Source organism: Mytilus galloprovincialis, chromosome 9 (genome assembly GCF_965363235.1).
Source record: "Mytilus galloprovincialis chromosome 9, xbMytGall1.hap1.1, whole genome shotgun sequence".
NCBI lineage: Eukaryota > Metazoa > Mollusca > Bivalvia > Mytilida > Mytilidae > Mytilus > Mytilus galloprovincialis.
The window spans coordinates 1,764,738-1,779,863 of record NC_134846.1 but is presented as its reverse complement, the minus strand read 5'-3'; the positions used below and the strand labels follow the sequence as shown (position 1 = coordinate 1,779,863).

Here is a 15,126-nt window from a genome sequence, read left to right as displayed (position 1 = left end):
TTCAGTGGACCGTGAAATTGGGGTCAAAAGTCTAATTTGGGGTCAAAAGTCTAATTTGGCTTTAAAATTAGAAAGATCATATCATAAGCAACAAGTGTACTAAGTTTCAAGTTGATTGGACTAACTACCTTGACCAAAAACTTTAACCTGAAACTCCCACTTTCATTTTCTATGTTCAGTGGATGGTGAAATTGGGGTCAAAAGTCTAATTTGGCTTAAAATTAAAAAGATCATATCATAAGCAACAAGTGTACTAAGTTTCAAGTTGATTAGACTTCAGCTTCATCAAAAACTACCTTGACCAAAAACTTTAACCTGAAACTCCCACTTTCATTTTCTATGTTCAGTGGACCATGAAATTGGGGTCAAAAGTCTAATTTGGCTTTAAAATTAAAAAGATCATATCATAAGCAACAAGTGTACTAAGTTTCAAGTTGATTGGACTTCAGCTTCATCGAAAACTACCTTGACCAAAAACTTTAACCTGAACAGACGGACGAACGGAAGCACAGACGGATGGACAGACGGACGAACGGAGCCACAGACCAGAAAACATAATGCCCCTCTACTATCGTAGGTGGGGCATAATGACCACATTTAGATTGAAATTAATCATTTCTAGAAGAATTTATGAGTATGTGTATATTTATCATGTTATACTTTAATGTATCACTAAACTCTCACAGACAATTATTAAATCAAACCAAAGCTTGTTATCTGTTATTCACTGCTTCTAATATCCACTTTTGTGACATGCTCTCCAAATTAAATTGCCAATACTGAGCATTAATCACGTTAATATTTACATGAAAATAGGACATGCTACAAACCTGTCGTCTTTCCCAGCCTTATTATTAATAATAAAAAAAATGGCATGAAACAACAATATTGTGAAATATTTTCTCTTATGGTTGGGGCCTGTTATCCAACTCCCACGTGAATATATATTTTATGTATCACACTGTACGGAGTGTGATATGAAAAAGTGATATCAAAATTACGTTAATTTGATGATCCCTAGACAATTTTGGTAAATTTTACTTTAAAAAATTATAAATATCTGTCATAAGTAAACAAGTATGGGTTGCAAAGAAAAACGGCCGTAGCAACACAACTCGCAACAAATAGGCCACGCACATACAACTTTTTGCCATAAGAGAAATAGGTTTAACAACTTGTGAGAATTAGATATCGCTTGACATAGGCTCGTTTATTATTATTGAAATTAAATAACTCGAGTTGATATCAATCGATATCTAATTCTCACTCGTTATGAAACCTATAACTAGCACTAGCAGGTCTATAATGTCTATGGCTCATTCTTTGTATGAAAAATACAACAAAATGTACTATGTAACATGTGTTTGTGTATTCCGCATTTCAATCATCTGAAATCATTAGGGTTGCTCACTTGGATAGAGACATATTGTCATCATCAAACTTTCCCCTCTGTCAGTAAAGATCTTGTTAAAATGAGATGTCCTTTAGCTTTAATTTGCAGATATATAAATATGCAGCTGAATCCAGATGGATGAGATATGATACCATTAAATCTACATCAATGAGCATGACATATGACAAGCTTTGAATCTCCCAAATATGGACTGGAGGATGCAATAGAATAAAAAACCATATAACACTATATATAACACTTAAACCTGTAAAAAGACAACCAGACACCATGATCATTTTGTGATCCTATCATGCAGTCAGGGGTACTACTTGTAAAGTAATTTTTATTTACTTGAAGAAGTAAAAAAGAATATACACATATAACATGTATAAGTAAATAAATAATGTTTGAATAATCTCCCCTTATTTTTTTTCAAAAATTTACCTGTATAAGTAAATTTTTCTAACAATCCCACAAAAGTCCTCAATTTTTAAGATGTAAATTCATGCCTTTAATGATTTTTCCCAGGTTTGCTCAATTTTTTTTATTAGAGTTCAATGTTTCATCTCGTTAATTCAACAAAGAAACATATTGCCCAAAGATATTAAGTATATAAGCAAAGGGCAAATAATTTAAAATTCTATTAGAGCAAAGAAATCCTAAGAATTCAATAAAAGAAGATAGGATGAAGTAAAAAAATCTGAATGTCTAAGGGACATAACTCAGTCAATATTTTTTTACCTATACAAGTAAATAAAATTCACTTGTATAAGTATCCTACAAATTTACTTATATAAGTATATTTATATTACTTCTTCAAGTAATTAAAAATAACTTGTACAAGTAGTACCCCTGACTGTCATGCAAAACAGTATTTAACATGTTTTCTGCACCGAAAATTTCAAAATATAAAATATTTTACATTGTATGCAGGTATTAGTAATGAAAAAAAAACAAAACATGGACAAGCTTGGTAATTCATTTTTTTTTTTTACTTCACAGACATGAGGCAGTCTATAACGGTCAGAAAAATACATGTGAAATTTGACCAGAAGGAGATCTGTCTTGGTCAGTTTGATGCAAACCTCATTTCAACTTGTAATTTTTTTACGGGACTTTTCTTGTCAACAGATGATCACAAGGACTATTATTTAGTTGATTTGTCTCGATTTAGTTTTGCTAGTTTTCAGCATCTTAGACATAGAATAAACTTTAGTGTGGCTCTTCCTATTATAAGAACTGACCTTGTCCAAATAGTGGATGTAGCTGCATATTTGGGAATAATTGAGACAGATCTTGAACACTTATTTCCAGAACTAGAAATATGTAAAGAAAATGGACAGGAATTTGTCCCTTTGATTCATCGCCTTTTGTGCAAAGGTTACCAATGCATGGCACAATCATTTGGAAAGCGTGCATTGATACCACAAATATTATTACAGGATACTGCAATATCTTATAATGTTTTCAAAAAGAAATGTAGGAATCAGAAAAATCTCTTAGAATGGAAATGCAAATATGTGTACCCCACTTGTCAATGTCCTTCTTGTGAAGTTGAAAAATTAAAACTTCAGGGAGATTAGAGAGCGCCTGTGCATAGGTTTAATTATCACTAATTACTTTTAGTTTTAACACAAATAATGATAAGGCATTTCGAGTAAATTGTCAAAAAGAAGAGTTGTGATGCACTCAAAGCAAACAAATTACAGGTTATTTGGCTTACATGTCTTATTAAGCAAATGAGTCTTTCTCTTATTTTTTAAATTTTCTAGCATTTATTGAAAGATGAAAAAATATAGACTCGCATTCAATAAATATAAATTCAACATTTTTGAGAAGTGAAGTCAGACCTTTTATTGTTAACCCAACTTTTTCACAGAGTCATCTCCTATTGGTCAATATGTTTAAAGTTTTGTCAGTTCTATTTTCAATAGTTATTGATCTCTGTGTAGTTTTTCACTGTGACCTTAAGCTTTCTTGTTTAAGAAATCCACCAGTCAATGAATAATTTACAATGAGCAAAATTGTATAAAAAAAACTAATTATTCTATTTCTTTTTTGACAAATGAACAATATCAAAATAAACATGATAGAGGTGTAAACCATGGTTGGCAAAAATCCGGGTTTTGTGAGTATTTGTGTTGAAATAAGCTTACAACATCATATTGCCCAGTATTACCCATTCCTGGGAGTATTGCCCAGCCTTGGTTTTCCTGCCTGGATTTTCCCCAGTGTAATACTTTTCCAACCCTGTTGTAAACAAAATATATGTATAAAATAATACATGTATTTATTTATACCTATAGACATGCAATAGAAGATTTATATATTATGTATTGTATATGTCATTTTGCATGTTTTGTGAGTGTGATTTATAATTTAAAAATAGTAATTCAAAAAATATATTTATTTTAAGATCCTGGCAATGTGTGATGCATTGGCGGATCCAGCCATTTGAAACTATATGTCCCCATTCAAATGCATTGATCGTCTAAAAAAGGGGGGGGGGTACCCTCCCCCTGGATCTGCCACTGTGATGTGTAAATGAAAAAAAGTATGATTTTTCACTCACCTCGCCCAAAGAGCAAAATGAACTTTTCTCATCACTTGGTGTCTTTCATCATTGTCTGTTAACTAAAAAAAATCTTCTTCTATTGAGCCAAATTTTAACCAAACTTGGCTACAATCAACATTAGGGTACATAGTTTAGCAAATGTGTCTGATGACTGCACCTGCCAACCTAGATGGCCCACATGGCTCAAAAATTAACAACAGGGGTGAAATCCAAGTTCTGTCCATTATTTGAAAATTGCTGTAAATAGAAAAAGTCTGACATGGTAAAAAATTTCCAAATGTTCAGCTCTTCTTATTTTCCATTATAGTCAAAATTGTCAGACAATGAAACATAGGTTTAGGGGGATTATTCTTTAATAGACCACTTTCGAGTTCATCCGTCACCGGCAAAAACTCATCAATTATACACGCCTTTATGACGTCATTTACCAGATAGAGGGGGTCGCCTGTATCCCTGCACTATTTATGTTCATCAAGCGTCTTAGTGATCGTCATTGTGCAGGATAAACTAGAAATAATGGTTGTTCTGTAGGTACATTATGACAATTCCCTAATGATAGCAATGCTGATTGTCAATTTTGAGAATTCAATTTGCCGAATAATTCGTACAATATAGAATTATAGTTTTCCAACCACTCGCTCAACATTGGAATGGAAGTGACGACGCCCCTAAACGCACAAATGACGTTCACTAAAACCAGAGTTTTTGACAGAAATGCACCGAACTCGAAAGTTGTCTATTGTTTTTGTGTTAGCCATAGACAGAGTAAATGAATCTTTTAAAAGCATGTATACAAGAAAGTTAATTTATATAATCTGTGATATTAAGAAGATGCAAAGGTATTCATGGTATTAGACCTGTTAGATAGTCTGTGTTATTGACAAGCTAAGACTTGATGTATGAAAATGGTTAATGCAAACATATCAAATGTGTTCCATAACCTTTGTTATCCCTTTTATTTTTTATTATTGTACATTAATGTATTTTATGTATGTCATTTAATTTATTTGTTTTAATTTATAACAATTAATGTTTTTAATAAAAATTTTCACAATGATTTTGATAACACACTTTTAGCTTGAAGGCCAAGTGTCTTCATGGTCGTTCCTCATCTTTATTATACCCCATGCAATGAAGTTGTGAAGGGTATAATGTTTTTGACCTGTCAGTCTGTCGGTCAGTCCGTCCATCAGTCCTGTTTCTTGTCATAGCAACTCCTCTCAAACCACACAACAGAATTTCACGAAACATTTTTAGATAAAAAAGACATATTATGTTGTTGTGCATATCGACAGGAAATTACGATTCAATTTTTTTTCTAGGAGTTCCGCCCCTTTGAACTAATTTGCTTTAATGTACTACTGCAACAGTTTGTCATCACAACTCCTCTGAAACCATACAACAGAATTTCATGAAACCTTTTTAGATAACAATGACATACTATGTAGATGTGCATGTTGACAGGAAATTACGATTCAATTGTTTTTAGGAGTTACGCCCCTTTGAACTTATTTGCTTCAATGTACTACTGCAACAGTTTGTCGTCTCAACTCCTTTAAAACCACACAACAGAATTTCATGAAACCTTTTTAGATAACAATTAAGGACATACTATTTAGATGTGCATATCGACTGGAAATTAGGATTCAATTTTTTTCTAGGAGTTACGCCCCTTTGAACTTATTTGCTTTAAGGTACTACTTCAACAGTTTGTCATCTCAACTCCTCTGAAAGCAGAACAGTATTTCATGAAATTTTGTAGATAATAAGGACATACTATGTAGATGTTCATATTGACAGGAAATTATTATTCAATATTTTTTCTTATACAATTTTTTTTTTATTACACTTATTTAATTTCTCCAAGGTTCTTTAATTAACTTTTACAAATATCTTCACCTCTGACACAGTATAGGTACTGGCCCAAATTTAACCAAACTTGGCCACACTCATAATTTGGGATATTCATTTTTAACAACGGAAGGAAAAATGTTCAGAATGATGATCTCTACTCATTGTTACTATACTAGTAGCTCTAAACTATCTAACGACTTCCTATATGAGTTAGTTCCCTGAAATGACAAAATATTATATATTGTTATCAACTCGTTTGATATTTTCCTTGGAGTTCAGTATTTTTATGCCCCACCTACGATAGTAGAGGGACATTATGTTTTCTGGTCTGTGTGTCCGTTCTTCTGTCCGTTTGTTTGTCTGTCCGTCCGTCTGTCCTGTATCAGGTTAAAGTTTTTGGTCACGGTAGTTTTTGATGAAGTTTAAGTCCAATCAACTAGAAACTTAGTACACATGTTCCATATAATACAATCTTTACAATTTTAATGCCAAATTAGAGTTTTTACCCCAATTTCATGGTCCACTGAACATAGAAAATGATAGTGCGAGTGGGACATCGGTGTACTGGGGACACATTCTTGTTGTTATTTAACTTTTTACAAAACAGATTCACATTCATCTCACATTGACACAGTGCTATCATCATCATGATCATGAACCTGGGACCATGAATCAGCACTCTCATGAATCAAGGAGTCCATCGGTTTCATCACATTAGTTATTGTTCCAGTTGTGAAAGTACCAAAATTTGAATTGTAGGGAAGAGGATGCGAGACAGATTTAGTTAATTCCACATAATGCTTTATATTTTAGTGGAAAAAATACATGAAAACCTCTTAGTATATATATATAAGTCTGAAAATTACTCCAAACAGTGTTAGAGTTAGATTTTCTACTGACAATTTTTTGTTCGTCCCTCATCGGGATTCGAACTCACACCTTTGATACACTACAGCACCAATCGCTTAGCCTCATGTCCAGCACTCTAGACCACTCGACCACATCCACTATATATAAATATAACTTCAATAGTCGTAGTGTTACCTTGTCACGGAAGGCTAATCTAGAGATAGACATGAGACACGTGTTTATTAAGTGTGTGTAGATGTTATATTATTATTTTTATACACAATGTATTTTTCATTTGTCAGTAATCTAACTCAACAATTTTTATATATCATATGGGATCATGATGCATTTCATTATTCAGTCACTAGAAATAAGTATATCATACAAACAAGTCTAAACAAGTGACAAACCATACAATATATATGCCCACTGGATCTCAGAGTGATAGAGATACATGGCCTTAATACAAATATTTATATAAGTCTGAAAATTACTCCAAACAGTGTTAGAGTTAGATTTTCTACTGACAATTTTTTGTTCGTCCCTCAGCGGGATTCGAACTCACACCTTTGATACACTACAGCACCAATCGCTTAGCCTAATGTCCAGCGCTCTAGACCACTCGACCACATCCGCTATATAAAAATATAACTTCAATAGTCGTAGTGTTACCTTGTCACGGAAGGCTAATCTAGAGATAGACATGAGACACGTGTTTATTAAGTGTGTGTAGATGTTATTTTATACACAATGTATTTTTCATTTGTCAGTAATCTAACTCTAATCTAATATATATATATATATATCCGGATGCCTTCTGTTCTTCATCACTCAAAGACTGCTGAAAAACTAGTTATTTTGTGAATTTTCAAGTATTTTTTCTTCAATAATGAGTAATAAGAAAACTAATTTAGCAACATATAGTACATAGTGTCATTACAGATAGATACTTTTTGTGTGATTAGGTCGATTTCTAAATAACACACTAGAAGTTGAAGATCAAAGATATTAAGTGTGTAAAATGATTTTAGGTAAAATTGACATGTCTGTCAAGCAGGGTTCATCTGTGCTTGACAAAATTTTCATGGTTCTTTGCATTGGTCGGTTTTTCTATTTGGTAATGCTTGCCCCTGCCGTAGTGGATTGGGCGATATTTTTTTACCCTTTTCAGTCTGCTCGTCCGTCTGTACCTACGTACATACATGTACTTCATGAAAGTCATGAAAGTCGTCTCCATTCTCTAATTTAATTTTGCCTCAACCAAACGTTAGGAAACAGTGCTTTTTACCACTAAAAACAAATCAAATTAAAAAATAAGCGTGTTTTTACCGTTTTAGAACTATGCCCCTTTACAAATGGAAATATTGCTGAATATTTCGTTTCCCTTCTCTATAAACTTGTCTGCTTCGACCAAATGTTATGAATCTTCAAAACAAAGATGAAGATTACATTTGGGTTGCGTCACTTTTTTAGGTTCTTGAGTTTTGTCCCTTTATAACGTTATATGCAGGTGGTTGCTTAACAAGTGGCGGATCCAGCCATTTAAAAAAAAAGGGGGGGGTCCTAACCCAGAGTAAAGGGGGTTGTAACTATATGTTCCCATTCAAATTTCCCCCTTTATTTGTAATGATGTCAATTTATTAGATACTACTAGCAAATAAACTCATCACAAGCAAAAAGTCAACTATAGTTGGCGTATGGAATGTTTTTAAAGCGTAAGAAAGTGAATATGTTGGTTCATCTAACCAAGACAATTGTCATGGCCCATTGATCCATGTCATTATTTTCTAATTAGGTGCATATCTCTTTTACTGAAAGTAAAGGGTCGACTTTATTTGTGATTGTTTAAAATGATTAGGCGTACAGGTCAACATAGCAGAGTTCACCTAAACTTGAAGTGATTTTTTTTCTATGATTTGGTCTGGTTTTTTTCTACAGCTATAAGTATAAATAATTGGCGAGTATAATATGTTTGGTGTATAAATTAAAGAGTCTTGTAAGCAATTGTCTTCCTTCTGTTCAGCATACAGTTCATCATTCTATCCTAGATCAATAATATGAACATACAAAAACAATTACCTGGCTTTTATAGACACTTGACATGTTGTATGCAGATTGACTCAAGCTATTTTAAAATACTTAGTTTAACTATTCTTATACATTATATATGTTTTTTTTTCAGGTGCTGCTAGTAAAATAAGCTGTGTTGTTGTGCAATGAAGAAAAGGAAGATCTTTAGTGTAGCATCAGTGTTTATACTTAAGTAACACCTCTAAAAAAGAAGCTGTTGATCATGTAAAGATGGGAGTAAAGGCATGCATTCTGCTTGCATGTTTTATAGTCGTCATTTAAACTTTTGATTGGTAAAGAACCAATTTGATCTTCAGGAGTTTGAATGGTCAATCTATCTGCTAGATATTTCAGTAAGAATGTTTTCTTGCAGATGTGATCATTGGCCTTCGGGCCAGGTGAACTTTTCTCATCACTTGGCGTCCGTCGTCTACGTCCGTCGTCGTCGGCGTTAACATTTTACATTTTGAACTTCTTCTAGAGAACCACTGAATGGAATGAAACCAAAAATAGTCTGAATGTTCCTTATAAGGTGCTGACCAAGTGTTGTTATTTTGTAGCCGATCCATCATCAAAGATGGACACCAGTTGGGGACTTAGTTTAACATAGGACCCAATGGGAAATACATACAAATGTCTTCTTTTAGAGAACCACTGAATGGAATCAAATCAAAGATGGCATGAATGTTCCTTACGAGATGTTGACCAAGTGTTGTTACTGTATAGCCGATCCATCATCCAAGATGGCTGCTAGCGAGGGACTTAGTTTAACATGGGATCATATGGGAATGCATACATATGAATTCTTTTAGAGAACCACTGAATGGAATGAAACCAAACATAGTATGAATGTTCCTTATGGGGTGATGACCACATGTTGTTACTTTGTAGCCGATCCATCATCCAAGATGGCCGCCAGCGGGGGACTTAGTTTAACATAGGACCCTATGGGATTAACATACAAAAGTCTTCTTTTAGAGAACCACTGAATTGAATGAAACCAAACATAGCATGAATGTTCCTTATGAGGTGCTGACCAAGTGTTGTTACTTTGTAGCCGATCCAACATCCAAGATGGCCGCCAGTTGTGTGACTTAGTTTAACATAGGACCCTATTGGAAATGCATACAAAAGTCTTCTTCTAGAGAACCACTGAATTAAATGAAACCAAACATAGCATAAATGTTCCTTTCGTAATGAGGCGCTGGCCAAGTGTTGTTACTTTGTAGCCAAATTTAATCTCTTTTCATATGATTTAAAAAACCCAAGTAGAGTCAGGTGAGCGATACAGGCTCTTGAGTGCCTCTAGTTAAAAAAAAACTATGCTCATAATATCTCTGGGTTTGAAGAAATTAAAACAATGATAGTACATTGAATTGTATAATGAAATACTAATCATGGTTGGTCATTGAAATCAATACATTTTCGGAGTTTGTGTATCTGTATTATATATTTTTTGTGTGTGAATTACTTGTTCTTTCTTGTGTTCCGTCCGATGATATGCATTTGTTTCATTTTTTGAATAATGCATGTATAGTATCTTTTATGTATTTTTTGTTCAGAAAGATGTGTTCTTTATCTTTTGGGTCGATTGTTATTTTATGGATGTGTTTCATCCAATTTTAGTTCGTCTGACCAAAATTTTCAAGTGAACAAATTCTCATTACTTATCGTCGTTGTTCATCGACTTTTACAAAAACGTTCTCCTATGAATCTGCTGGGCCAACAGAAGCACTTGACTGCAATCATTATATGGGTACCTTCTTAAAAAATTGTCAAGAGGTTCGGACCTTATGATTAAAAATAGATCACAGGGGTAAAATGTAAGTTTGGCTGTTATCTTAAAAATTGCTAAACAATGTGAGCCCTTGACAAATCAATCTGCCAGTAACATCATAACAGTTTTTAACTGTTAAATAACTTATAGGAGTTTCCCCTTTATATAACCCATTTTACCTTTTGATTTGAGCCTATTATCTTTAAAACTGTAATAAGTATAAAGACATTGTCGTCGTTTGCGACAATGATTGTTATTTTTCTGTCGAAGTTAGTTTGAAGAACTACTTATGATAGATCAATTATATTTTGCATGAAGTTGTTTTACTTCAGTACATATCAGTTTGCCGAATATTTTGAGGTCCTGGCCTATAAGTTAGGAAACAGTGACTTAATTATTTAGCAATTTAAAATGTTAAGTTGTCTGCTGTTCATTGGAAATATGTGTGATAGATCGACGATATATTTTATTTAATAAAGTTGCATTACTATAAGTACATATCAGTTTGACTAATTAATTACTAATTTTCAATGTTAAACTTTCTGACTAAGTTAGTTTGATAGAAATTACTAACAATATATAACAATGTTTTCTATAAAGATACATTACTTTCTGGACATATCAGTTTGGTGACCATTTCGATGCCTTGCCCATTATTTCATTGTCCAATGATATATAGTTAATTGGGAAAACTGCTGTCCATCAGATTGTCTTTTTTTTATGAATTTATGCCGATAGTCGAGACATATCTCTGTTTTTTAATTAAACATTTTTGTTGTATAATACATAGTTACATGTATAGTTACTGCATAGAACCACACATTAAAAGCCTTAAATGTGGTGATAAAATAGGGATAGAGACTGTCATTGTTTCATTGGATCACATGATTTGTTATTTTTGAATACTGGACCTTCAGTTAAAATTTCTCATAACTTTTTTTTGAAATTTCAGACTTAATGCCAATGTCTACACAGAAATACTGAAAGATGAAACATTGCATATTTTTACAGTTAGAGCGTCTCATTTTAAAATAAAACTGCAGACAGTTTTGTTCATGAGAACTTATATTATACATCATGTGGAACGGTGTGATAATTAGTTTGTTAAGCCAATTTTGTCAGGTAAAACTACCAACAATCTAAACGCAAATTTTGTTTAGGCTTCTTATGATTTTGATCTCCCTTAACATTCAAGCGTATGCATAGTTTACATATTAATGTATGTAATTATGTCAAGTGATGGGAGACCACTATGTAAAGAATGAAAATCGAAATCAATTTTTATCTGAATTATCTTTAACAAATTATAGTGAATGATGAATTGGCGTCAAACACTAGTGCTGAAAACAAACATTATTATAATTGTATCTGTATATTATAGATTGTCTACTTACTGTGAATTCATTTATTTTCTTGGATATCAATTTTCGTGGATTACGGAAACCTTGCATTTTCGTGTATATGTGATTTCGTAGTTCTGCAAAAGTCTGGATACATTTTTTTATGGAAATTTGTATTTCATGGACATCCAACGAATAATGAATCCCCTGTACTTGGTAGTAATTTCTTGATGTATGTCAATCGTTAGTCTTGTATTATTTTTTTTTATGCCCCACTTACGATAGTAGAGGGGCATTATGTTTTCTAGTCTGTGCGTCCGTTTGTTTGTTCGTCCGTACGTTAGTTCGTCTGTCCCGCTTCAGGTTAAAGTTTTTGGTCAATGTAGTTTTTGATGAAGTTGAAGTCCAATCAACTTGAAACTTATTATGCATGTTCCCTATTGTATGATCTTTTTGATTTCAATGCCAAATTAGAGTTTTTACCCCAATTTCACGGTCCACCTAACATAGAAAATGATAGTGCGAGTAGGGCATCCGTGTACTATGGACCCATTCTGGTTTATAAAAATGTTTGTAAATAATTATTTATTTATTGAAATTATATCACTGTTTTATTTGTCGAGTGTGAAGCAAATGCAAGGCAGTTAATAGTATTTTGTTTCTAGATTGTTTTTATTTTTACTTGCACACCTTTTGTTAAAAATGCAATGTTTACATTCGTAATAGCCTGATGAGTTTTTTCCCAAGCAATACTTTTTTAGGTGTTAAAAGCTTTATGATTTTTTTTTTTGTGATGCGAAAATAGCATTTATTTTTTTGGATTCATCACCACAAACAAAGTCAGTTTCCTCAAGTCACATGACCTGGAAATGACGTAAAAGACCATTTAAGAAAGATCCAGTTCAGAAATACTTTGACTGGCTATAGTTTTGCCCTTTGATAGAGTGGGAAATAGTGTAGTGTTTGTTCCCATGGCATAATTTGATTAAGTCGCCACACAATCTACAAATAAAAGACCAAATAAAAAACGAAAATCAAGTTTGAAATGAACCACGTTCAGTTGTGTCTATCTCTAGTCGTTAGTTATGCACCATGGTAAAACAGAACATTGCCAAAGTTGTGGTTGAAAGGAATTTCGAAAAAAATATGGCATCTTTTTAAAAGAAAATAAATCCAATTAAATTCCTCTCAAAATGAACTAATTTTTATCTAAGAGACACATCAATGTCTTATTTTTGATAAAGTAATGTTGTTGGTAAACAAGAATGTCCAACGTATACACTTTTTAATAAACAGAAGAAAGTTGCCAGAATCCTTCAAAACTGCAGTTTTTTGGCCAATTTATTGACGTTCATTTGTTGACATTATATCAGTAAAATTCCAAAAAAGTTGTTCAAATCAAACAAATACACACATTAATCTGCAAGTCTTTGAATTTAAGAAAATTGAACTGGTGTGAAATGAAATCTGAAAAGTTTGTCCTTTATCTATTTGTAAATAGGACAAGTTTTCGCATGTTTTATGTAATCAAACTATCACTGACAAAGATTATTATTATGAAAATGAAGTTTAAAAAATATTATTTCTAAATGTTGCAACTGATAAGGTTGCAAGGATGCTCCGTTTCAGCTTAATGTGTTGCGACAAAATATATGTAAAGAGCAACCAGGTAACCTGTAAGGTACTGGCATGAAAATACGGATTTTTTTTGTGTTATTAAAATTTGCTGTTACAAAATGTAAGAAATTATTATAAATTAAGGAATGTATCTACCTCCTGCAAAGCTCTGATTCCTTTCACGGATTTGGTTATACTTTTTGACCTTTTGGAGTATAGCTCTTCATCTTTTATATAAGCTTTGGATTTCAAATGTTTTGGTCCTGAGCATCACCGAAGAGACATGTATTGTCGAAATGCGCATCTGATGCAGGAAAATTGGTACCGTTAATGTTATTATATTACAGCCAAAACATTTTTGATTTTTTATAATATAAATTGATTTTTTGTTCATTCATTGTAATGGTGCTAAGAAAAAGAGAAGATTTATTTTCTCGATTTTACCTGTCCATCTAAAAATAGTTTGCTAAAATACACTTCAAAATTTATGCCTGTGTGTTATAAGTTACATTCAATATACATGGGACACTAATTTCTACATAAGAAAATGCCGGTACCAAGTAAGGAACATGACAGTTGGTATCCTTTCGTTTGATGGGTTTGCACTTTAATTTTGCCATTTCATTACGGACTTGCCGTTTTGAATTTTTCTACGGAGTTCAGTATTTTTGTTATTTTACTATTCATCATATTGCACTGATTTTGTGAAACGATCCCAAATGAATTAAAAGAATATATATGGTTTCCTGAAAGTATACTTTTGTCTAGCGTGCAACGAAAGTATCAGAAGGTGATGCATAGGTATTGCTTATCCGGCGGCGTCGTCGACAAATGTTTAGTTTTCTGCTGAAGTTAATTTGATGAAAACTTGTAAACGATAACAGAACATATAAAAAGTTAAATCCCCAAAATACCGAACGCCTAGGAAATTTTGTTGATGTTAATGCAATCTCCTCTTAAGTGTTGTTCCAGTTTGTCTTAGAGTAGATATATAGTACTAAAGAAACACATAACCTACCCACGATTGAAATATTTACTCAATCCTACCAAAAACAAATCAATAAAATTGAGAATGGAAATGGGGAATGTGCCAAAGAGACAACAACCCGACCATGGAAAAAAACACAACAGCAGAAGGTCACCAACAGGTCTTCAATGTAGCGAAAAATTCCCGCACCCGGAGGCGTCCTTCAGCTGGCCCCTAAACAAATATATACTAGTTCAGTGATAATGAACGCTATACTAATTTCCAAATTGTACACAAGAAACTAAAATTAAAATAATACAAGACTAACAAAGGCCAGAGGCTCCTGACTTGGGACAGGCGCAAAAATGCGGCGGGGTTAAACATGTTTGTGAGATCTCAACCCTCCCCCTATACCTCTAGCCAATGTAGAAAAGTAAACGCATTACAATACGCACATTAAAATTCAGTTTAAAAGAGAAGTCCGAGTCTGATGTCAGAAGATGTAACCAAAGAAAATAAACAAAATGACAATAATACATAAATAACAACATGCCAGCTCCAGACTTCAATTAAACTGACTGAAAGATTATGATTTCATCATATGAACATCAGGCACAATCCTTCCCGTTAGGGGTTTAGTATCATACCATCATAATATATATGAGAAGAACATAACCCGTGTCA

At 33.0% G+C, this 15,126-nt stretch overlaps 1 protein-coding gene across 2 annotated transcripts in view; it reads left to right on the top strand.

The window, feature by feature from the left end:
• The window catches only part of LOC143044217 (uncharacterized), a 28,957-nt gene extending 17,941 nt beyond the window's left edge, over nt 1–11,016 (top strand). Inside the window, exon 6 of one of the 2 annotated variants that reach the window (XM_076216143.1) lies at nt 8,854–11,016. In XM_076216143.1, coding sequence (XP_076072258.1) covers nt 8,854–8,891 — 38 coding nt within the window. In that variant the 3' untranslated portion in view covers nt 8,892–11,016. Of the gene's footprint in view, nt 1–2,395; nt 4,476–8,853 lie in introns of those variants that run through there. The other variant, XM_076216142.1, reaches the window with a different exon arrangement.
• The last annotated feature ends 4,110 nt before the right edge of the window (nt 11,017–15,126 follow it).